The 25,764-nt window shown below is 36.0% G+C and overlaps 1 protein-coding gene across 6 annotated transcripts in view; it reads left to right on the forward strand.

The window, feature by feature from the left end:
• The window catches only part of PLAG1 (pleiomorphic adenoma gene 1), a 49,526-nt gene extending 26,514 nt beyond the window's left edge, over positions 1-23,012 (forward strand). Inside the window, exons 2-6 of one of the 6 annotated variants that reach the window (XM_014544117.1) lie at positions 4,512-4,616; positions 12,482-12,581; positions 14,428-14,503; positions 15,674-16,032; positions 16,554-23,012. In XM_014544117.1, coding sequence (XP_014399603.1) covers positions 15,791-16,032; positions 16,554-17,811 — 1,500 coding nt within the window. In that variant the 5' untranslated portion in view covers positions 4,512-4,616; positions 12,482-12,581; positions 14,428-14,503; positions 15,674-15,790 and the 3' untranslated portion in view covers positions 17,812-23,012. Of the gene's footprint in view, positions 1-4,511; positions 4,617-12,481; positions 12,582-14,427; positions 14,504-15,673; positions 16,033-16,553 lie in introns of those variants that run through there. The other 5 variants (XM_005871658.2, XM_005871659.2, XM_014544116.1 and 2 more) reach the window with 5 other exon arrangements.
• Positions 23,013-25,764: the final 2,752 nt, after the last annotated feature.

Raw genomic sequence — 25,764 nt, forward strand, 5'->3', positions numbered from 1 at the left:
GCGCCCCAACTCCCCAATCGGCCCTGCTCTGAGCCTGACCAGGGGCTGCACCTAGGGATTGGGCGTGCCCTCTGCCACCCGGGAGCAGGCCTAAGCCAGCAGGTCGTTATCTCCTGAGGGGTCCCAGACTGCGAGAGGGCACAGGCCGGGCTGGGGGACCCCCCTCCCCCCCCCGCCCCCTGAGTGCACAAATTTTTGTGCACCGGGCCTCTAGTCCTATATAATAAAAGCCGTAATATGCAAATCGACCTAATGGCAGAATGACCTGTCGCTATGATGCGCACTGACCACCAGGGGGCAGGTGCTCAATGCAGGAGCTTCCCCCTGGTGGTCAGTGCACTCCCACAGGGAGAGCACCACGCAGCCAGAAGCCGGGCTCACGGGCTGGTGAGCACAGGGGCGGTGGCGGGAGCCTCTCCTGCCTCTGCTGCAGGTAGGTGGTAAGGAGCAAGGGGTCCCAGACTGCAAGAGCCCCGGACTGCGAGAGGGATGTCTGACTGCCAGCTTAGTCCCGATCCAGCTTAGGACATCCTCTGAGGGGTCCCAGACTGAGAGAGGGCACAGGCGAGGCTGAGGGACACACACACACACACACCGCAGTGCACGAATCTCGTGTACCGGGCCTCTAATATAATACGTACTCTTTCTCTCTGTTTTTTTTGTGGGTTTTCTTGCCTGACTTTCTTTCATTGAAATTATTAGTAGTTTATTATCTGATTCTACTACAGTTTATCCATTCACACATTGCTGGACATTTGGGTTGTATTTAGTGTTTGACTATTGCAAATAAAACTGCTATGAATATTCACGTACAAGTCTTTGTATAAGGTTTTCATATCTTGTGGGTAAATAATAGGTGTGAAATGGCTGTGTCATGTGATAGGTACATGTTTCACTTAAGAAACTGCCAAACTATTTTCTAAAGTGATTGTACCATTTTTACATTCTCATCTGTGGTATATGATTTCATTAGCCTTATATCTTCACCAGCACTTGATACCATCAGATGGTCAGTCTTCTTAATTTTAGTCATTCTGGTGGGTGGATAGTGGTATCTTACTGTGGTATTAATTTGCATTTCCCTAGTGATAATGATGTTGAGCATCTTTTCATGTGCTTATTTGCCATCCATTTATCTTAAGATGTCTATTCAAATATTTTGTCCACTCTTTAATTGGGTATTCTTATCATGGAGTTTTGGAAGTTCTTTACATATTCTGGATATAAGTTCTGTATCAGATATGTGCTTTGCAAAGATTTTCTTCTAGTGGCTTGTTTTTTTTTTTAATTATTATTTGTTTGTTTTTTCATTCTCTTAACATTGTTTTTGAAGAGCAGTTTTAAATTTTAATGAAATTCATTTTATCAATTCGTTGTTTTATGGGTTGTGGTTTTAGTGTTGTAGCCAAGGACTTTTTGCTAACTCAATATGACAAGATTTTAGTCTGTGTTTTCTTCTAAAATTTTTATAATTTTAGTTTTACATTTGTGCTGTGATTCACTTAGTGTTAAGTTTGTATATGATGTGAAGTATGGATCCAAGGTGTGTTTTTTTTTAATGGACAACAAACTTCTAGTACTGTTTATTGAGAAACCATTCTTTCTGGTAAAAACTTTTTCTAATTATAAAAGTAACACATTTATAAAATGTAGAAGGGTATAAAGCCTATATCTTGCTAATTTTTTTTTATTTATAACTTACCCAGGTTCATTTAAGTGTATTGGTGGGAGAGGGTAGTTCTAAGTATTGTATGTTCTACATTTTAAATTTTTACAATTATATTAGTGTTTTCCCATGTGATTTAATTAAATGCATTATTTTTAATTGTTACATAGTTAATATACTTTACCCCTCTTATTAAGTGTTATCAATTTTTATTATTAAAACATACTTTAAACACACTTATACTTAAATCTTTGTTTCTTGTATATATATATACATATATATATATATTTTTTTTTTTTTGCTTTATTTTTAGAAATATATTATCAGGTCAACATACATGAACATTTAAGGCTTTGATTACAGATTTCCAAAGTGTATTCCAGAGACGTTATAACAGTTTATGTTCCCACCAGGAATAACTAAGAAATTTAAGTCTTTATGGCAAGTTTTGTTTTTATAAAACCCTCCAGGATGCCCCTGGACACCCCTGTCTTGTCCTCCGAATAGCCTTCTAATCTTCCCTCCTGTCCCCAAGCCAAGTTCCTTGCTCCTCCATTTTTAACCAGATATGACCCTTTCACTTGGCACTGGCGAAGTTAAGCAGCTTCCTTGCATCCCTTGCCTGTTTTACTAAAAACTTACCAGGATGAATATACATCTCTTCTAGGTTTATAAAGAAATCCCTTTTCTTATCAAAAACCTCTCCCATTTTGCCTTGTCTTCCAGAATGCTCCATTTTCTTCTCTGTTTCTTTATACTCAGTAGAAAAGGGCTCACTTATCTTTTCCACCTGGCATCCTGAGTTCCTCTTTAGCCACCATCTTACCTTTTTTCTTCTGTTTCAGTGCAAGGCTCTTTGAGAGAACGCATCCTCTTGCTGGAAGTCATTTCCTTGTCACTCAACTAGGTGTCCTCATTTAGGTGTTTCTCCCTCTCTCCTCCCATTCTCTCACTCCCACCCATCCCATCCACAATGCTCTTTCTTGCTGAAGTTTGGTGTCGTCATGCCTAAGTGTTGAATTCTATGCACAAATTGCAGTGTGGTTCTATAACTCTTAGCAGCTTTATCTTTTTTGTGGATTTGGCCACCTTTTTCATTCTTCTTGAAGCTCTGTCTCTGCCGCCCCTCTTCCTTTATTTTTTTAAATATATTTTATTGATTTCAGAGAGGAAAGGAGCTTGAGAGAGAGAGAGAGAGAGAGCATGCACCCTGATTTGGAATCGAACCTTGACGACCTGGTTCATAGGTTGACACTCAACCACTGAACCACACAGGCTGGGCTGCCCCTCCACACTTTAAATTACCTGATTTCTTCCAACATGAGTTAGCTAGTAATTTGGTTTGAATCATTCTGTAGAGTAAGCTATACAACAACTACCTTTGTCTACCTTCCCCTTATCTCCTTTGTTAGGCATGTAAGTGGCCTTTCTTCTAGGAAATGCTTGTTTTGCTGGGTTTTGCCTCTGCTTTGGACTAACTACTCCAGCACCCACCTCATTTGAACAAACACTCCTGTTTCTCCTCCTCTTCCCTCTTTCTCACTCTCTCTCCTCCCCAAGTACTTGTTTTTAGTGCTTTTGACTCATTCATTATGTCTCAGTTGCCCCACTTTTCATCATTAGTACATGAGTGTACAATATCCTGGACATTTGGTCTTCAGTGCACCTTTCTCATTTGAATTCCTACAATAGCTAAACCCTGAGCTACACTCCAGCCAGAACATCACTTAGAATCTGTACTAATCTGCAATTTTAACTTAACGATTTTCTATGACTAATTAGCATGTCCCCCCCCACCCCTTCCACCCCGCCCCCTCTTTCTTTATTGAATATTCTTCAAGGCAAAAATCACACAAAAAAATCCATAGTATTCTTTTCCTCTCCTAACCTTCTGTGGTACTTGTTTATACCATATAATATTGTTTTTGCTATTGATTTTTCACTCTAATACTGCCTTATGGCAGCTTCTATTTTATTTAATAGTTATATTGCTTAACTTGACATTAGGTATCTACCCTACAGCCCCAACTAGCTTGTATGCTCCTAGAGAAGAGGGGCCTTGTCTGTTAGCATCCCCAGTAATTCAGATTGGTGGTATAATAGGGGTGGTAATATTTATCACCTCACTGTCAGCTGTTTATCTTAATAAAGTGGTAGCCATGTATAACTGAGCATTGACTCTCTGGCCTAAGGAATGAAGCAGATGATTTCTGGGTAGAACACCTGGCATTCCTTTCTCTCTTGGTCATTGCCCATCGAGGCAGGTTTTAACTACCTGCGCCAACAGAACGGAGCTGAGGGTAATCCAAAACTTTAAGTACTTCAGAGTACATTTGGTTTTTCTTTGTGTGTTGCCACCTGTGAATTTACTTTCAAACGAGTAATATTCTCATCATAAAGAGAATGTCCATGTCCTTATCTGCACTGTGGTTTGCACTCTTTCCTGGGAACAGATGGCCTGAGGGACACACTCCTCAGGCAGGACCTCTTCCTCGGCTGTTCTTGAAAATAAGAATCTACACCTCAAAAAGTTTTTCTGAAAACTGTGGTATAGAGAAAATAGTGATGTGTTTAGTATATAAATGAAGAAAATAGCAATTTTGAGAAATAGCAGTAGACTTGGATAAATATTTTACCAAATAAAAATATGAACAATTAGATAACTTAATTGTGATTGGTGGGAGGAGGGGAGATATATTAATCTGGGGATACTGATTTGTTTACTTTTCACTTTTAAAAGAATAAGAATAAGTGATAATGAATAAAAAACAATTTGGTTCATATGCCATTGACCAGATTGGGTCTGACTTTTGGAATTTCAAACTAACTCTTGTTTTCTTTTTAGGTTGCCTCTTGGTGCTGCTTTGGCCGTATTTGGCACCCAGAATGCTTCATTCTATCATGGTCTATTAATAAGGTTACCTTGCTAGAGTTTGGAGCAGGGGCTCAGGTAGGTGGCTTTTATCATTATATGGCATAGCTTTCAAAGTGATCAATCACTCCAGTTTCTAAATAATCTGAGATAAAATATTAAAAGCTTTGAAAAGCATGCCACATAATAAGCATGCCACTTACTATTTTAAGGTCTGTCTATATGTATTATGCTCAGTAGGACTTCATTAATAGTTATGGTCTGATGGAAGGATTGGAATACTAGCAAGGAGCAGTCTTCCTTACTCTGCACAAAATGCATAGCTGCTATAAGAGCTTAGTTATTCAGGTCCCCAAATAGCCCACAGATGAACTCTTGAGCTCTTCTTTGTCAGAATCCTGCTCAGAGTAATAGACTATCCCATGTTACCACTCTGTCTCCTTCTGTCTGTTTAACTATAAGCAGGTGAGGAAGGAAGGTTAGCTCTGCTTGCTGGGATGGGGCAGGTGCTAGAACAAGGAACTCTGGATCAACAGCAGTTTGTTAGCCCTTGTTGGAAAGAGCACATGCACAGGCATCTAGATTTCCCAACCTGTAAATGCAGCTCAATGGCACAGAATCAAGGTGTAGCGATATTTGGAAATCAGGTACACATGGATTTCGCTTCAGGTAAGTCTGTCAGCAGGACCTCAGACACAGGATTGGGGTTTAGAGGCCAGGACCCTCAGCCCTGGGATGGGAAGACTGATTAAAAACAAAGATGGCTTGCCAAGTGCCAGAGGATGGGCCCAAACTCTACCGACCACAGGCAGGACCCAGCCCTGGGAAAAAGAGAACGTAGGCTGAGAGCCAGGCAGGGCCTCACAGTCTACATGAACAGAGCTTTATAATCAATAAAAAGTGTATTAATTAATCTGGCCAAAACTCTCTGATTACAGCATTCTATGGAGATTTAGTGTTAAAATCAAGTTAGTATAACTTTTTTGGTCATTCGTATCTTATAAATACGTTTTAAATATATGAAAAGATGTTAATGGTTTTTTAGTGTTTCAAGTTACAGATTTTTTTCCTACTTCATTGTAGTTTTTAAACTTCTTTTTAACAAAGCTGTTTTTTTGGAAGCTAGGAAAAGAAAAATAATTCATTACTTTTACTTAGTCAACTACATTTACATAGATTTTCTCTTTTGGTCTCTCTCGTCTCTGTAGTCAAAGATTTTCTCTGATATTTTCGACATCCTCATCACATTTTAATTTCACATGAAGAACATCCTCTTTAAAGATTTTTAATTTTACTTTGCTCCTTTTTCCTTCCCATAAAACTTCATTGGCTATTTCCAAATGGTAAATTATTATCAGTACAGGTGCTATGTGCTTAAGGAACAATATGAAAACACAAATGTTCCAAAAAATGCCGGCCAGCTGAGGGCTGCTGGGGTGTACCTGTCAGGATGCCTGAGGCCTCTGAGCAGCACATGCTCGTCTCCCTAGTTTTCCACACCTACTGACAGAAACAGGACAGACTCCCTGGTGGTTCTGATGCTCCCCTGAGTTTCCACCCCTCTGTCAAAACAGTTTCATTCTGTGGGGGTTGTCTTCTGACTTGCATTAAACCAATTTGAGATTCCAGGAATCCCAAAGCATGTTTACCTGCTTGTTTTGATTCCTGAAATTCTTTTAAGGGACTATAGTTATGTTCAACAGATATTTATCAAATGTCTACTGCATGCCAGGGCCCTGACCAGGTGCTAGGGATGTAAGGATGAATAAATAGTCTCTCTGTGAATTTATGGTCCTGCAGGAGAGACAAGGAATTTCAAGAAGAGCTTTATAGTCCATATTTTAGGGAGTAAAAGGCTCAGAGAGGTAAAGTTTTAAAGTTCATTCTTGCTCAAGTAAAATTGGTGAAGAAGCATAATTATCAATTCTCTTCTAATTGTGACAGCTGGAGGAGTGCATGGGTCCTCTGTAGGTGGACCAGGGAGTAGCCTCTCCTGACTTTCACAGACCTTCAGTTCTGTGGAAATAAAGAGAAGTGGTTGTTTCCACAGTGGTTTTGTCCTGGACAGCCACATGGGCATAACTCAGAGTCACGGCATGTATGGAGCCTTCCTGGGATGTGGGTTCTGCTTTTATTAGATTGATTAGTGCTGCTAAAGATTTTGCACACTTAACAACATTCGTACCTTGTTGTGTACCATACCACATACCTCTATTTAAAGTGCACTTTACTTTGGGATGGCTTAAAACTAATTCTCTGCATGAGCTTTTATTATTAAGGAAAACCTTCTTTCCTCATCACTTTGTCTTAATGTGTATAATTTCTGCCTTTTCATTTGAATTTATAGACAGATTCAGTATGAGTGCTTGGGGAGTTCAAACATGAAGCCTGGATTATACTGTATTTGTAATTTTAATAGCATTAGACAGTTAACCAAAATGAATGGAGGCATGTCCTCCAAGTGTTTAGGGTCCTTCAGTGTGAACATTATTATACTTGGTGCTAAGCATTTTTATGGTAGCCCCAGGAATTTAAGGGGTCAGTGGTACTAAAAATAAAAACAACTCTTTGCAACTTGGAAACTATGAAATTTTCAGATTGAGCTGACTTGTGAGCTACTTACTTTATAATCCTAACCAGAGCACTAATATTTTGAAAATGCTTTATACCAGAAAAAGGGGGAAAAAACACACAAAAAAACAAACAGGGAAAACCTCTAAAAAATGCTGTAAGTTTTCATTAAGCAATCTTACTTTGTATAAAGATATAATTGTGATTTATTGCTCTCTCAGACATCATTGCTTTCCTTTTGCACTATTCCTCTTTCATTTCCTGTTTGCAAATACTAATTGCCCTATTTGAAGTAAATGAAAACACCCCTGGTATACCACTCATCTGTATTTTTTAGTTTTTAATTTTGATAAAAATAACAACCAAAGGGGACAAAATTCCCCCACATAGTAGTTAAAATGAAATGCTAACTTCTAAGTTATGGATCATTAAAAGAGCGTTTCTAAAAGAGAAGGAAACTTTTTAACCTAAACATTTTTGCTCCATAAAATAATTAACCAAGAAAAATATTTCTGAATTGGAAGATAAAATTTATTTGATCTTCATCATCAGAGCGTCTAGTCATTCTCTTTGGGTATTCTAGAACAGCGGTCGCCAACCAGTGGTCCGCGGACCACTGGTGGTCCGCGAGATCCAAAAGGTTGGTGACCGCTGGTTTAAGGAAACCGAAAACAAAATAAACAGCCATACTTAGGTTTAAGGTGACCCAAAAAGGAACATCCTAATTTACAGAGAAGAGAACTGACGTTGGATTTTGTTGGTTCTGCTTTGGAATTCATTGACTTTTTCCTGTTGGTTCTTAAAATCAAATACTAATGCTATTTTTCTTCACTTCTCTACTTGCTTTTTATTTATATTTAGATATAAGGCTCTCTAAATATCCATTAAGGTGCCCTGACTGGTATGGCCCAGTAGTTAGAGTGTTGGCCCTCACATGGAAGGGTATTGGGTTTGATTCCTGATCAAGGGCGGGTACCTGGGTTTCAGGTTCAACCTGGTCGGGGTAGTGCAGGAGGCAGCCAATTGATGTGTCTCTATCACATTGATCTTTCTTTCTCCTTCTCTCACCCCCTCCCTCCCTCTCTTCCACTCTCTCTAAAAAGCAATGGAAAAAATATCCTCAGGTGAGGATTAAAATATAAATATAAGTGTATATATATACATATAAGAGAGAGAGAGAGAGAGAGAGAGAGAGAGTCAGTTAACACGTTAAGCGCCCAGTCACCGGTGACTGACACTGTACTTTCTGTCCGGAAGACAAAACAGGCTGGGCGCTTAGGGTGTTAAGGCTAAATTTTAATGGTAAATTTCAAAAGGGTTGTCCTAGAACTGCATTTTCATGAATTCCTCAAAAGTTGAAAACATCAAATACAGCAATTCAAAGAAGACATCTTGTTTTTAATTAATTTAGTTAACTATGACATCTACTATAGGAAACTAAGTGCTGAATTTTCAATATTCCAGGTGTTTGGGTACCTCCTTCCAACTTTGGCGGGTCAGGTGCCAGACCCAGCTCTCTGCTATGTCTCCTGCTTTGCAGTGGGCACTCCTCCTTTCTCTTCTCCTCTTGAGACATCAGCAGCCCCATCTAACCATCTAACCATCCAGCCATCCTTCATCTCCATAGCAGTCACAGATGCAGTCACTAGGCATGTTTTCACTTTAGGAATTTTTTTTAGGAATGGGAACTGAATTGATATTATCTACTTTAACCAATTGATTCCTTAGCAATAAGATCAATCTGAGAAGGCTTGTTTTCTGAAACAAAAGTATTTTAGACGGCTCTTATTATAATTGCTATTGTTTTCATCTAAGACATTACAAAGCTAAGGCATTTAGCATGTTGAACCAAATTGCATTTATGCTATTTGGGGTTTTTTTTTACTCGAACATAGATGTGTATCTTCTGTCCTATGCCTACTATAGTGCCTGAGCAAGGCTATATTTCATTTTGTTGCTGGTAAGCACTTGCCCTCCTTTAATTATTTGAACTAATTCACCAGAAATTTTACTTTTATGAGAAATAGCAGTGAATAAAACTGACTCAGCTCCTGCCCCAATGCTACCTACAGTCTGTTTTTAAATTGATCTAAGATGTTTTATAGTTGCAAGATATCTTTTTTCCATTTATTCTTTAATAAGTGATTTTACAGTCCTACAAAAAATTGAATGCTGTAAAAAAATTTCCACATTATTATACAGGTTCAAAAAGAATATTCTGTTATTTTTATGTATGCTGTTGCCTTTACTTCAAAAATTGACTATCTTCAATTATTTTATCTTGTTAATTTATTTCACATTATTCAAAGCTCTATTGTGTCTTATATATGTGAATTAAAGTATTAACTACTGGTAAGTTTTTTTTTGCTACCTACCTATTTATAAGAAAAACATGTTTCAAGCAAATGTTGATATTTTCTGAATTGTTTACTAATAGTGTCTTATGATTAGCATAAAGGAGAGTAAAGCTTTGATTATGGATGATATTTGCCCTTAATTAGCAAAGTATATGTTTGCCTTTTAACTTAAATATGAAAGAATTATTGATGCAGGTAAGTATAAAAAATCACAGCAGAACTGTGACATTTTAAATATCGAAACAGTTTCAATACAGGTCTCTTCCTTTGCCAGCATCCTCATAGGAATTCGTTTTAGTAGACCCTTGATGTATGATTTATGTTTGCTTGTTCTTTTTCTGTGAGTCACTATTTTAAAATGTAAAACATGGGAGATAAACCTGTATGCACACAATATCCCCTTTAATTATTATTGTTATGTATACGAAGTTGCCCTAAGAAAAAATGTCAGCAAAAGCTAAAAGGATTTTCTGAAGTGCTATTTCATCTTAGGGCGATTTGAAATGGTTATATGTACAGATTCTACCTTTCTTTCACAATTCTTCAGATCAAGGCTAAAATGAACTTTAATAATTTGAGAAGCATAGTAACCAATGCTTGATATGTAAAAAAGACAAAACAGAAGTACGAATTTTGTTGCACATTTTTTAGAATATTAGTCACTATTTGCCTTTTTAAATATTTTTTAATCCTATACAAGAGAATACACAAATAATTTTAGTTGACATTTTAGTTGTAGTATTGCATTAATGCAAATTGTATTTTTTTATGTTTATTATACCAGGCCAAGTAATAATGAACCCTAACCAGCTCTTGGTTTCTTTTGTTTGGGGAAATAATTAGCAGTCCTTTGAAATTATTTGGCCACTCATAAGAACTCAAAATGGTTAGGTTGAATTTAGAGAAATCACTGTGATATTGGAATTATGTTTTATGATAAAAAAAATTATTTCACTTCAGACTGTAAAATATGTAGTGGGGGTAATTTAGACATGTAATATTTCAAATCAAGATGCATAATTTTAAACTATATTGAAATACTTCAACTCAAAAGGACTTTTATAAATGCCAATGAATAATAAGCATAAATAAAATTTTTATGAATGTATTTGAGATAGCAGTAAAATTTATATTGTTTGGGGAAAAAAGAATATATAATTTGCTGTTTACTAGTCATCTTTGGTTTTAGATCTTTTCCTACCCATTAAACAATTATACTAGTTATTATTTTAACTGATACTTAAATTATTTAAATTTCACTTTGCAAACTGTCTTTACTAAGAGGAGCCTTTTAAATCTTAAATTTATTTCTCTGTGGGGATCATATTGGCAGCTCTGATAGAGAAAATAGGCACTACCCCCCATTCTTGTTTTTTTAAGTGTAATGACAGGATTTATCTACTTTCAAATTGGTTTGCCAACCTGCTCTTTTAGAATGCAGTAGAATAAGAGTGAAATAGGAGTTTTAGTGCATAAGCCCCTCCTTGACCACATATGCTTAACCACATATACGCTGTCAAGATGTTCAGCTTCTCTGGGCCTCTCACCTTAAAATGGCAGTGATGATAAATGTGTCCGCCTCTCAGATCCATTGAATTCCAGGGCGGTAATAGAGATGGAAATGCTGTACACTTGTAAGGTATTTATATTGTTAAAATATCATAATACATAAAACAGACTCATATTCTTAATTACCCTACCAAAAACTCAGTATGTGCCCTGGGCAAGTAAGTATTTACAAAGTTAATTTTATTATTTTGCAGTTTTGATGTGCAGAATTCAGCTCTTCCATTTATGCATGTCCTGTGCTTTACAAAAGAATGGAGCTTTTGCTTTAACTTTTTAAATATCTTTTATTAGTCTAAATTTTTATTTTTCTTCACTGTTAAACCATGAGAATAATGCTGCTTTCAAATATACTGTTAGAATTTTTATAATGATGCTTGAATGTCCTCTATTAAATATTTTATTTACACATCATCAAATTCTTAAAATACGTGAAAATTTTGATGTCAGGGGAAATTAGTTAGATTTGTGTTTAGAACATTAAGTAAAATTATTTTTATTTATTCTGTCATTTGGTGAATTCTTTTCTTATTGTATCTAACTATTTGATTTATATTATCCCTCTAAAGTTCTTGTAATCATGATTCTGAACGTTCATCTCTAAGATACCCAATTTACTTTAGCTCTCTGGGCCCTGTACTCTCTATAATAATTGTAGTTTTTTCTGCCTTTGACCATTATTCTTTTCACACTTACTTGTACAATAAAAAAATCACTTAACAGGTTTTTTTCTATACATGGTCTTAGTCTCCTGAAGATCATGCTACTAATAGGCATTTTAAAGATATTTCAAGATGTTTAACAATGTACTCTTCAAACCAAATGATGCTTTCTTTCTGGCATTCCCTTCTCCTACAGCAAACCTATATTTAACTTCCCTTGCATGCTTTTGAAATCTGAAGAGCACAGAGTTATTGCTACATTTCAGCAATCTTTGCAGCATTAGGAGAGATAAATTGTCAGGTATTGCAGGTAACAAGCCCAATTGCACAAGCGTGTGCAGTGTGGGCATGTGAGGTGCTCCCATCAGGAGACTGCTGTTCTTTGATGATGTTCCACATGCACTCTCTCCAAGAGAGAACTGAGTTTGTCTCTTCCATAATATTAAGCTTAATGAAATTTTGATTACAAATAGTAGCTCTAATATCCTTTTCTCTCAGTAGGCAAGTTAGATTTTAAAAGTTAAATTTGGGAAAGAAATGGGGAGTCATTCAGCATCACAAAATGCCACTTATATAGGTAATACTATTTTATTTTTTGTTTCTGCATTCTGTAAATGTGCTTAGAACTAATAAATTTGCAACTGGTAAAAATTAATGCATGACTTGTCAGCAGAGTATGGAATGTAAGCATGTGCCATGAAATTGCAATTCTTCTACTCTTTATTTTCCATCATTTATATGCTGGTTCCACTTAGAGTGTAGTCCATTCTTATTTTTTGTTTCATAGATTGGCCAAAATGGGAAGGACTGGATTCCGCTCTCTTCCACGAAGAGTCAGTGGGACTGGCTAAGATCAAGGTCTGAGGCTTTTTTCCATCTGTCATCAGGTATGCGTTGAACAAAAATCCCTGTAGTTCTGTGCATGTACCTTTAAAGTAATTGATTGATATGCATATTATGAATGTATACTTTTATTTGATGTTGAGTTCACAGCCTTGTATTTATTCTGAAGTTTTAAATGCATCAATAACTTATTTGAGTTTTGTAATATATTGAGATAAAAAGATATTATTAGCCATGAAAAAATTTCAGCTGGTCTTAGAAAAGTGTAATATTTGAAATCTGCAGTTCTTCATTGCTCAGTATGTACATCCAAAGATAACAATTCATTTGTTACTCCATGTTGAGTATCACCAATTTTAATACAATCAGATGCTTTTATATATTGTTTAATGGTGTACTTTGTATAATTTTTTCAATAACTTAGAAGTTATCATTTTTCTCAACTGGAATTCTCTGCCCATTATGTTTGGATCTCATAACACACTGACAGATATGACCAGTCTTTGAAATATTTTCAGATATTAGCTATATAACAGGGATTTAGATTCTTTGCATTCTGTGTTGATTTTACAGTTGAAAAATGTATTAGCTTGTTTCCTACGATGTTCTAAATAAGGGCATAAAAGCATCATGATAGGAAATCAAATAGTCAAAATTGCTCTTTTTTCCTGCCTGGGAGAGTGCTTTATACCAATTTACAGTGTCATTACTGGTTACAGAAGAATAACTCTAAATATTTCTGAGTGAGGCAGAGAAGGTGTCTCCTGAATAAGAATATATAGAAAAAGAACAAGTCCTTGAGATTCCAAACCCAATCTTAAATCAGAGGGCACATACTGCATTAGCATTAGTAACATCAGTTGTATTATTGTGTTCATGTCACTTTTAAACTGCAGTGGAGACTTAGTCTGAACAGCATAAAGAAAGGCCTTGCCTGTGTCTACCTACTGATGAAGGAAGGATGCATGAACCAAATACTGATAAACTTACCCACACGCTTTACATTTTAATCACCAAGTGATTACTCTATTTTGCCTGTTTAGTGCAGTGGTCGGCAAACCGCGGCTCACGAGCCACATGCGGCTCTTTGGCCCCATGGCATGGGCCACGAAGTTTCAATCGCACTGTACGTGCGCACCCGCACGTGGTATTTTGTGGAAGAGCCACACTCAAGGGGCCAGTTTGCCAACCACTGGTTTAGTGACACCTCTACATTAAAATACAATAGGGTCTATTGTAATATACACTTAATTTTACAAAAATGCAGGTTAAATTTAGAGCCCCTGCAAAAATATTACTGGAATCTGTGAAGGTCAGTGTCATACCTCTAGCTTGTGAAGACAAGTGTCAGTCTCATGCCAAAGACAAGTGATGTGAAGAAACTGATTTTCTTTTTTTTTTTCTGAATATGTAATAGGATAAAAAAATCCGATTAGTAGTTGACAGCAGTCATTTGGCCACATTCAGTTTTCAGTTTAAAAATCAATCCTTTTTAAAGAGGTTATAGTTATTATTTCTGTGTCTCTCTTTTTTAAAATTTATTTTTATTATCGAAAATATTTCAGATGTCCTCTTTTTCCCCCCATTAACCCTTCTCCACCCCATTCCCACTTCCCCTCACCCCCCATCCCCAGTCTTTATCTCACTATCATTTCTGTGTCTCTTAAAAGTATATTGCTAAACTAGCATTCATGAACTTTGAGGAATCATTGAATTCTTTTATGCCAATTGACTCTTGGGGGTTGGTTTCTTACTCTGAGAAATACAGTTGAAATTATTAACTCTCTCTTGTCCATAAATTTTCAAAGGTTTCAGTCAGTTTTTAAAATTTTTGCTTAAGTAGACATAACTCTTTGTCATAAAATATGTTCATTTCATTCTTTCTCAAAGCACCGATAATGAATTGGAACTCTGACACATGTTTTTACAACCTCAAACACCTTCATAATGATGTATCCTTGCACAGGTATTATGCTCTAAGCCAGAAGTCCCACTGGTGTGCTGCACACAGGTTACAGGTGTGTCAAAGACTGACCCCTCCGCTCTTAGGGAAGCCTGATGACTCTAGTTCAGTCTGCCCAATGAATAGAATCATTTTCTATGATGTGAAAAACAAAAAAACGGTGAGGAAAATCACTTCAACCGAATCCTTCTGCCCTCCACATGACAAGGAGCCATGGTCCTCACCTAATATAACATCAAAAGACTTTTCCTTGGGGAGGGTGGGGGTAAAGGGGAGAGATCAACCAAAGGACTTGTATGAATGCATATAAGCCTAACCAATGGACACAGACACCAGTTAAATGCAAAAAAAAAGGGGGGGCTTTTCCATGTCAAGAATGCACATTTGTTATGAAGATAAGTCATTTCTACTCTTGACTCAGAAATTCCTCTGCGTGTGATGACACTGGTATAAAGAGTAAATTTTCATTTTGGGTGATGCATTCAACTCTTTCAGGCCTCTGGTGTCTGTGCATTAAGTACATCTTTCATGGACTAAATGTTTCACAAGGTGCCTAAAAGAGTTTTCAGTTGCTTATTTATATTTTATTTTCCTGTAATAAAGAATGTGACTAGAGCCAACTTGTAAAAATTAAAATAATTTTGACATTAAAATATTTGTGGAAACATTTTTATGTTCTCAGTCAGATTTATGTTCTCTAGTACCTTGTAAAATTTGAAGCTTAATAAAGCCACTTTTAGTGTCATGTTTTTTTGTTGTTTTTTCATAATTCACAGTTCTGTTTATTCTGTGATGGCATAAAAGTCACAAACAAGACACTAAAAACAAGGAAAGCTATAAACACCACCAATGGAGGGATATCATTGGGAAGAGACTGAAGTGCCTTATAGATTAGTGTCATGTTTTGATGCTTCCTCAGAGCTTCTAAAATCGCGACTGCTTTCCCTAAGTACAACGTTTATCAGGTGGAATTGCAAGAGATGTGTGAACTGTTCATTCTGAGCAATGCATTAATATGTATTTTGACAAATATAAAGAAACCCACAGATATTACATTAGACCAGCTGAATCCATTTTATGGTTTCTTTCTTAATTCAAAAGCATCACATAGCAAATAAAAAATTTTTAATTAAATTTAGTTACAAACTAGTTGTTTCTTATTTTTTTTTCCAGTCCCTTTTTGCTTTCTTTTACGACCACATGAAACTTGAGAAGCCACCTAAAGCTAAATCATTTAGTGGAGTTGGGCAGTTCCCAAGTGTCCAACAAGAAGGCCTGGTTTAGGCTGCGATGGCCACTGTCATTCCTGGTGATTTGTCAGAAGTAAGAGATACCCAGAAAGTCCCTTCAGGGAAACGTAAGCGTGGTGAAACCAAACCAAGAAAAAACTTTCCTTGCCAACTGTGTGACAAGGCCTTTAACAGTGTTGAGAAATTAAAGGTTCACTCCTACTCTCACACAGGAGAGAGGCCCTACAAGTGCATACAACAAGACTGCACCAAGGCCTTTGTTTCTAAGTACAAATTACAAAGGTATTAAACTCTATTTGTCTTTCAGATTATATTTGCTATGATGTTGGCCATGTGAAGCCAGTGTAAACATATATATTTGTATATACATTTTTTAGCTGATTTGCAGAGAGGAAATGTTAAGTAGATTAGACGTTGGCTAGTTTTAGTATTCTAAATCACATATTTTTATGTGTTAGTGTCTTTGGATTTTTTAAAAGTGAAATGCTTAATAAGAATAGAATTTCCATTTGTACAAAGAAATTACAAGAAAAGGTCTGGACGTTTACGTGAGTATATTCAGTCTTATTCATTTGCTTTTGTAATAATAGCTAAAAACCAGCCAGTGAAAACTAAAGTGGCAACTTAAATGACTCAAGTTTTGCAATATTTAGGTATATTAACTACCCTTGTAGTACATACTAAATTTAAAAGTGTCCAATATTAGAGAAATTCTGTTTTAGCATAGCAGTTTAGCTTCCATTTGAAAAGTGAATACGTACCATTTTTGTCATGATACTTACAGAATATGTCTGTATTTAAAGGCACATGGCTACTCATTCTCCTGAGAAAACCCACAAGTGTAATTATTGTGAGAAAATGTTTCACCGCAAAGATCACCTGAAGAATCACCTACATACACATGACCCTAACAAAGAGACATTTAAGTGTGAAGAATGTGGGAAGAACTACAACACCAAGCTTGGATTCAAACGTCACTTGGCCTTGCATGCTGCAACAAGTGGTGACCTCACTTGCAAGGTTTGTTTGCAGACTTTTGAAAGCACAGGAGTGCTGCTGGAGCACCTTAAATCTCATGCAGGCAAGTCGTCTGGCGGGATTAAAGAAAAAAAGCACCAGTGCGAGCATTGTGACCGCCGATTCTACACCCGGAAAGATGTCCGGAGACATATGGTGGTGCACACTGGAAGAAAGGACTTCCTCTGTCAGTATTGTGCACAGAGATTTGGCCGAAAGGATCACCTGACTCGACATATGAAGAAGAGTCACAATCAAGAACTTCTGAAGGTCAAAACAGAACCAGTGGATTTTCTGGATCCATTTACCTGTAATGTTTCTGTGCCTATAAAAGATGAGCTCCTTCCGGTGATGTCCTTACCTTCCAGTGAACTGTTATCAAAGCCATTCACAAACACTTTGCAGTTAAACCTCTATAACACTCCATTTCAGTCCATGCAGAGCTCGGGATCTGCCCACCAAATGATCACAACTTTACCTTTGGGAATGACATGCCCAATAGATATGGATGCTGTTCATCCTTCTCACCACCTTTCCTTCAAATACCCATTCAGTTCTACCTCATACGCAATTTCTATTCCTGAAAAAGAACAGCCATTAAAGGGGGAAATTGAGAGTTATCTGATGGAGCTACAAGGTGGCGTGCCCTCTTCATCCCAGGATTCTCAAGCATCATCATCTAAACTAGGGTTAGATTCTCAGATTGGGTCCCTTGATGATGGTGCAGGGGACCTCTCCCTGTCAAAAAGCTCTATTTCCATCAGTGACCCCCTAAACACACCAGCATTGGATTTTTCTCAGTTGTTTAATTTCATACCATTAAATGGCCCTCCCTATAATCCGATATCAGTGGGGAGCCTTGGAATGAGCTATTCCCAAGAAGAAGCACATTCTTCTATGTCTCAGCTCCCCTCACAGACACAGGATCTTCAGGATCCTGCAAACACTATAGGTCTTGGATCTCTGCACTCACTGTCAGCAGCTTTCACCAGTAGTTTAAGCACAAGCACCACCCTACCACGTTTCCACCAGGCTTTTCAGTAGGACTCCAAGCCGTGGATTTATTACAGAAATGTATGTGTAGCCCTGCCTTAGATGACTATTTTTATTTTAGTGCCTACTTTTAGACAGTATAAAAGTTTCTGCTTTTGTATAGTACCAATTTTTATTAAGCCAGTAGAAAATAGAAATTAGCTTTGGAACCATTGGTGTCCAGTTATGTTTACCTGGGTATTTCATCCTAATTCACTGCCAATTGTCATATTTCAAGGTTATTTTTCATATAGGAAAGCCATTATTAGTAGTAAAGTCTTACAAATCCCACATTCAAATTACTTTTTCATCTTAGAATTTTTGTTCCATTACTAATGGCTCTGCCTTTTGACATTTGGCTCATTAAAAAATTTTGCAAGAGAATGTAAATTTTCTAAAATGTATATGAATAACCCAAGAGTTTTTTAAATCTTTACTAGCTTCTACATGGATTCATAAATCAAATGTTTCAAATGAATTAAGAATCCAGTTTGGGGAGATAACTAGTATTTCTTAGATATACAATAATTTCAGGTCAGTATATTTTGAAGACTTGCTATTGTCTGGCTCAAATATTTGCTGTCTTTATTGTTCACATATAAAGAAAACAAAACCTAAACACAAAGCACCAGTATTTATAGCAAAAAGAGATTCCTATTAAGGTGACACAGCACTCCATGTTACTTAATAGTTGGCCTTAAATTAGTACACAGGATATTTTGCCACATTTTAAACTGCTTAACTTGCTCTCTTTCCATTTAATACTAACGTATATGGCATCGGAGTCTTCAAAGTCAGTATATAGACAGCTCACTTTGATATTTTCCACCTTTCAAGGCCAAAGGGTGGGTCAAGTGCAGCCAGCAATTTTATTTTCATTGTTAGTCCACAGTTAGTCCAGAACCTAGAACCATTGTGGAACACAGGTATTAGGTGTATTTACCCCAGAATGGACTGTCCCAGCTTAGATGGTGTGTAAAACATCCTAAGCAGGAAGATAGATGCGAAGTATACAGTTCAACTTAGGGACTTGTCTAGGGGTCATGCCCCTGTTGCCAGAGTTGGAAACTAGACTGTTTAGGAGTAAAGTAAAAGCCTATTGCTTATATCACTTGTAGCTAAATTTGATTACATTTTCTTTCCCTTAAGAGCCAAAAGCAAAAACAACAGTTTTGCCCTAGGGTATCTTTCTTATTTAGTGTTAATTCATCTTTCCTTGCTATTTTCAGATGGAGAATTTAAAGTGAAATGCATTAGAAAACTATTTGAAGAATGATCACAAAGTTTTAAGCAACTAAAAATATATACAGTAAAACCCACTTTTACACATCTCTGGGAAATGCGGGGAATGTTGTAAATAAGTTGAATTTTTAGAGGGAGAAAAAGTAAGTAAAACAAGCACTATCTTAGTTAATGTGAAAATAATCAAAAATATTCTGTTCACTGAATAAAATCGTTATAGGCTTTCCTCATGTTAGACAACGACCATAATCTTCTGAAAGGTCAAATTATTATATTTTTCTAATTGTCAGTAGGAACATCAACTTAAAAACATATCTATTAAGCACTTGTTAACACCTTATTTGGGAGCCTGTCCGTTGGGGCAGGTGGGGGGTGGGGGAGGGATGGGAGGTTATAGAAGAGTATATATCTCTCTAAAAAAGAAAAAGAAAGAAAGAAATTTTTGAGCACTCAGCCCTATATGGAAGCTTCTTTTCCTATTTATAGGGCCAATTATCACTGCAGATTGCAATGTTTACCAAGAATTTATAAAAATGAGTGCAGATTACTGAATATAATGCATTATTTAAAATATTTGGGAGTAGTATAATTTGTGGAGGAATGTAAATTGTAATAATGTAAATGGGGGTTTCACTATATATATTATATCTATACATACACACACACACACACATTTATCGCACTTCATAGAATCAAAGTTGCTCTCTTAAGGAACTTTGGCTCCTGATATTTTATCATGCTCCTATTTTTTTTAGTCCTAGGAGCTGTAGTTTTATACTTATGTATTTAAATTTTATTATTAAAAATTACATTTTATAAAAGTGTTCCAAAGGCATTAAGATTATATATGTTAATAAGGAAATACATTTAAAAGTTTTTTCAAACTGCTCCTAAGCTTTTGATTAGGAGAATATTTTCTCTGAAAGTAGGCTTTTAGCTCTGCTTTATTACTGCTTCCTTTAGTTTCTATGAAACAGATTGCTTACCGAAATCATTAGTTGAATGATTAGTGTTCAATATTGCTTTAATGACCATTTTTAAAAATGGAAAAAAAATTTGGTGACAGAGCACAAATAAATAGAAAACCTATTTTTAAATAGAAATCACAAATACAAGTGTGGAAACACTACTTTATCTAAAATTTGTTAAGGAGGAAATCAAATTGATGAACTGAGACATTGGCCTTAGTAGGCTGTATTTCACTGCTAATAAAAAATTTAAAAAAGGGAGTACCAGGATTTATTAAATAAAGCATTTTAGAAATGGGAATGGCGCCATATATGTATATATATTTTTTTAGCCTAATTCTCGCCCTGTATGGATTTTAAATACATGGAGGCACATCTTTCAGGGCACCAGTATTAAAAGTATAGAGTCTTAATTTTCATACATACACCTCTTTGCCTGTTGCTGCCCCATAGACTTAAAATAGCACTTCCAAGTAAGAGGGAATTCAGCTTAATTTGTTGTTGTTTTTAAATTGACTGTAGTGGTCACTAAACCATTTTGGAGAGAATTTCTATTAAAGATGAGGCAGACTCATTTATTTTCATTGCACAATGGTCTAACAAGTATGCAACACAGAATTGGCTCTCTTTCTTTCCTAGAAAAAAAGTTGACATCTGTTTTTATGTCAACTGGATATAATTAAAACTAATTATTGCCAATGCTGTTTTTATTCTCCAGTGGCCAGAATCATCATCCTTGAAATTTCTAGAGTGCCTTTGCTTGGTTAAAAATAAAATAATAATAATAATAATAAAGATCATTAAGTAAAAATGTTTCAGTTTAGAATGTGGACCTCAGACAAGATATTGAACCTCATTCAGTTTGAACTTCCACGTGTTTGTGTGAAAATTAGATCACCAGACATGGAAGCATGACTGTGGAAGGATCATGGCACAGTAAGCAATTACTATCCATTGATATATGCAAATGTCATCTTTATACTTATTGGTCACTGTTAAAATTTGCATTTTTAAATCCTATCACCAAATTCAGTTTTTCAAAACTTCAGTTGTCCTGGCTGATCATGCACCACTCTTTGTGCAGCTTTTAAATTTCATTTAGTATTTCTTCCAAACTACGTATTTTTGCCTATTTGTTGCTTGTGCTTTATTATTCTTAGTCATTTGTGTTAATTTGGACAGTAGCGGTTTTTAAAAACCATATACTGACTGAAACATGAGCCAGAGCTGATTGCTTTTTTAAGCTAATAATGAATGTTAAAGAGTACATATTTTCAGGATCATTCATCTAGTGAGCAATACACATATATAGGCCAATATTTTTTTTTTAATAAAAATAGAGCTTGGTCAACCTCTATACTACACACATTACAAGATATAGCACTTTCAAACAATCTAAACCTTTACAGAAACTTTCTTATAGGCTATGCCTTTTATTTTAAGACTTATTATGATTTGTTTCAAGTGCCATTAGATGATATATATGTAGATCTTTGATATATAATGCTTTGTGTTCAAAAATGGTAGACGATATTTTAAACAGGTACATTTTTACAGTGTTTTCTTATCAATTTGCTATATTGCACAGAATCAGTGTGTGTCTTTTCATAAGGTTTTACAATGGTTTATTTTTTTACAAGGTTTACGTGTCTCAAAACACACTGTCTTCCCAGTATGTAAATGTAAAAATACCAGTTCACCCAAGTTGCTTCTAGCCTACTGAGATCCATGTGACATTGGAGGAGATCATTTAAATGTTGAGTATTCTTCATTAGTAATGGCAGACTGTTATCTCTGACAAATGAGTGGCTAAATTGACTTTGTCTTATTTTTCTCACTGTGTCAGTAGTCATGTCGACAACACAGGTTGTTTGTTCTGATTACATAGATTACATAAGTTGTCTTGTGTAGTTTTGTGCTAAAAACCCATAAGAGCTACTTTCTGATCATATAAAGCAACTCAATACTATCAACAAAAGGCACTCAAAGATCACCCTTATGCCCTCCTACAACATTATCAACCCTCTGAGGATGGAAGGCAGTGTCTTTTGATAAGTTACCTAGCTGTAGAAATAACAGAACTATTGCTAATGTATAACACACTTCATTATATAAGCTTCAGTGGTACAGATGAACCAGAATGAATGTTTATCTTCTCAGAAACACTCCTTCAATTATGTTGGATCATGCTGCTAATGTAACTTGGGATACAACTCTTCATGGTGCTACAAACGTCTCTGTCTCATTCAGTCGTATTTTTTTTAATCCATAGGAAAAAAAGGACTTCATTAGGTGTAAAGGTGTACAATATATTTTTATACTGTGACTTAATTTGTCATTAACAAACTTTTACACCACCCACCACAATGTATTCATGTGCACTTGCAAAAGGAAATCTTGGACATGCAAATGTTACCAGAACAAACCCAGCTTTTGTCCACAAGATGACTGTAACTCATAAAGAAAAGTGGGCTTTATAAAATGGTATAGAGTGAAGAACAAGCTATGTGTTACTAATGGCCCTTTGAATTTAACAAAAACTGGGAATCCATTAGGAAAGGAATTGCATCGTGCCTGAACGTAAGCTGGACTGCTGAAATTGTATTTTTAGCTGATGAAAAAGTGTTTGAACTAATATTTTTAAATGTTCTAATGATAAAGTTTTGAGTCAAAATAGAAAAGAAAAAAAATCTGCATTCCAGGCTGAATTTTGTATATTTTTATTGCATTTAAAATGGCTATTCTGTGATATTGGGAAATCAAGTGGCTTATCATGTATATCATGTACTTAAAATGTATTCACAAACTACTGTTGTATTTGTATAAAATATAGACAAAGATCGTATTTTTGCGTGTGTATAAGCTCTGTAAAATAGCAGTCACATTATGAAGCTGCAGTAATACTACATTTTAAACATCCACATCCAAAGAAGCAGGCTATTTATTGTCCAGTTATTCAGATATAAAATATTAATTTGCTGCTAATTAAACAATAGTACTGCAGCTCCTTGTGGCCTACAGTGTTATGTTTGCTGTAAGAAAAAGATATGTGAACTCCACAAAATATATGAATAAAATTATAGAATTGCTTTAGATAATGTAGAACTTCCTGAAATTTTAATAGATGATAAATTTTTATTTTCTATAACTTTTTTTCCTTCACTTTGAATTTGAAATATTTTCTCATTTGATAAATAGAAGTTTCTAATAGCTGGCTCTAAGACAACAGTTTGTTATTGAAATGAAATGTAAAGTTCTAGGGTTTCTTTTTTGCTTTTGCTTTTCTAAAAACTTTTGTACCTTTAAAGGAAGGATAGAAATTGTAAATAAAAAAGTAAAAATATGATGCATCAAAACTTTAATCCAGGTAAGAATTCAAAAAAGAATTCTTAAAAGGCTATCAGAAAGTATAAATTGATAACATTTTTTGTTTTTGTGAGATAAAATTGGCATTTAACACTTATTGTCTGTCGGAACTTAAATTCCTTTTAGAAGTTCCCCTGTGCTCATTGTCTAAAATTTTGCTGAAAACCCTCCCTTGACAATTCATCTACACCAAAACAATAAACACATATCATCTAAAACTCCTAAGTTCAACAGTAATGCAACTTCAAAAGATATTCTGAAAATTCAGTAATTATCCAGGAACCAATTGTAGGAAAAAAAAAATTTTATGTATCTCATAGCACCACTTTCAGCATGATAGGGAAAATTCCTCCTTTATGTTTGGCTTTTCTGTTTTAAGCCTCTCCAACTTTCAGAGAGGTAAAGGAAATGAATAGTAATTTTAATACTGGCAGTTCCTCTTTTCACATGCTTAATTCCAGCAAATATAAAAGTATTTCTTTGTTAGATCTTAGCATTAACATTAAATACATTTTTATTTAATGCATATGAGAGATGTCAAGGACTGCTCAGAGAAGGAAAATGTTTTTGCTTTTTTTTTTTAATCCTTTTAATCTTTTATTGATTTTAGAGAGAGGAAGGGAGAGAGAGAAACATCGATTGGTTGCCTCTCGTACATACCCCAATAGGGGACTGAACCCACAGGAGTTGAACCCGAGAATTTTTGGTGTATGGGAGGGCCCTCAAACCCAACCTAGTCACACCAGCCAGGGCTGCTTTTGCTTTTTATGCTGGGAATACTCTGGAAAAGCATGGGATTAATTCCCTTAAGGAATTATCTCCCTTATGGAAAAGTAATTACATCAAGCCCTCAACCCAGCCATGTGCCTCGACCGGGAATCAAACCGTGACCTCCTGGTTCATAGGTTGACACTCAACCACTGCTGGGTTCAGAATCTCCTATTTTGTTGTTCTGGCTGCCATTTTTGCAGATGGAATTGGGTTTTTTTCTAATGAACAAATTTTCTTCTAAAAAATATGTAAACAGGATAATCTTGCTTTACACAATAGAGGCATCCTTGAAATATAAACCAATGCTACTTATAAATGCACAAGTGGAAACATTTGTAAATTGAATCTTTTTTTTAATAGGCTTAGAGTCCATTTATAATTATACCTTGGGTTTTGAGGGGATGAGGGTCAGAAGTATAATGGTTCCTCGCATAAGCTATGAAATTTTCTGTTTTATATAAGGATTTTTGGAAAGGTTTAACTTTTGGTTTATTCTATTTGTAATTTTAAAACTTCACTTTCTTGGGGTCCCTTTCAAAGTGTGGTCAATGCAGTTGGTAGTTCCATTGGAATAATACTGGTAAACAGCTCTGTTTCTAGAAATACATAACCAATCTGTTATCAGTATTCACACACACCTGCTGACATTTCTAAGAAGGCTCCTGTAACCAGATTTTCATGCCCTAGGAATGTTCATTGTGTAAGTAGGTTAATAGCCTAAGCCATGACCCAATCAAGATTTTAAGGTATGTCAGCTTTCCCCACCCCAGAATAAATGCTGATTAGTATAAACTCAGTTCTAAGTGTCTTCAAGACCATTTTGTTTCAAGACTTCAAGCAGAAGAGTTCAACTCATTTCCAGACTTCTACCTTAAATTATCTTTTGTAAGTAGTAAAGTGTTAGTACTTACTGTGGAATTTTTTGGTCATAAATTCTTTTATATTTATTCCTAAAGTGTACCTTTACTCAGAGTTTCAAGTTAGTACTAGTTAGTGATTTGAAGGACCCTGAAATTCTCTTCCATTCTTAACTGTGTCTATCCATTTCCTCTTCCTCTGGCATTTTCATATGAAGTTACTCACTGTGCCTTGTGCTTATCCATCCCTTTGTCTTCAGTTATCCTGCTTTCCATCCCTGAAAGCTTTCTCTGTTCCTGCCCATGAATTCCACATACTAAAATCTGACCCCTCCTCCAGTCCTTTTTTAATGATACCTTTCCCTTCTCTGGACTCACCCAGTGAAAGGTAACTTATTTTGCCTATGAACACTTATTGCAGCTTATTAGATCTTTCCAGGGATCTGTATCTTATATAATTGTACATTATTATATGTTTACCAATATACATTATATAGTAACATATCTCAGGGATACAGGTATATATTATACATTATATAGGTACTAGAGGCCCGGTGCATGAAAATTCATGCACTGAAGGGGGGGATCCCTCAGCCGGCCTGCCCCCTCTCACAGTCCAGGAGCCCTTAGGGGCGGGAGGCAACCCGGCAATCAGGGGAAGGCAACGCCCCCATCACATCTCTGCTGCTGCCACTGCCGGCAGCGCAAGCCTAGACCGGCCCTGGTTACCTGAGTCTCGGGGGGGCCCTGAGCGGCTGGGC

This window comes from Myotis brandtii, unplaced genomic scaffold (genome assembly GCF_000412655.1).
Source record: "Myotis brandtii unplaced genomic scaffold, ASM41265v1 scaffold351, whole genome shotgun sequence".
Taxonomy (NCBI): Eukaryota; Metazoa; Chordata; class Mammalia; order Chiroptera; family Vespertilionidae; genus Myotis; species Myotis brandtii.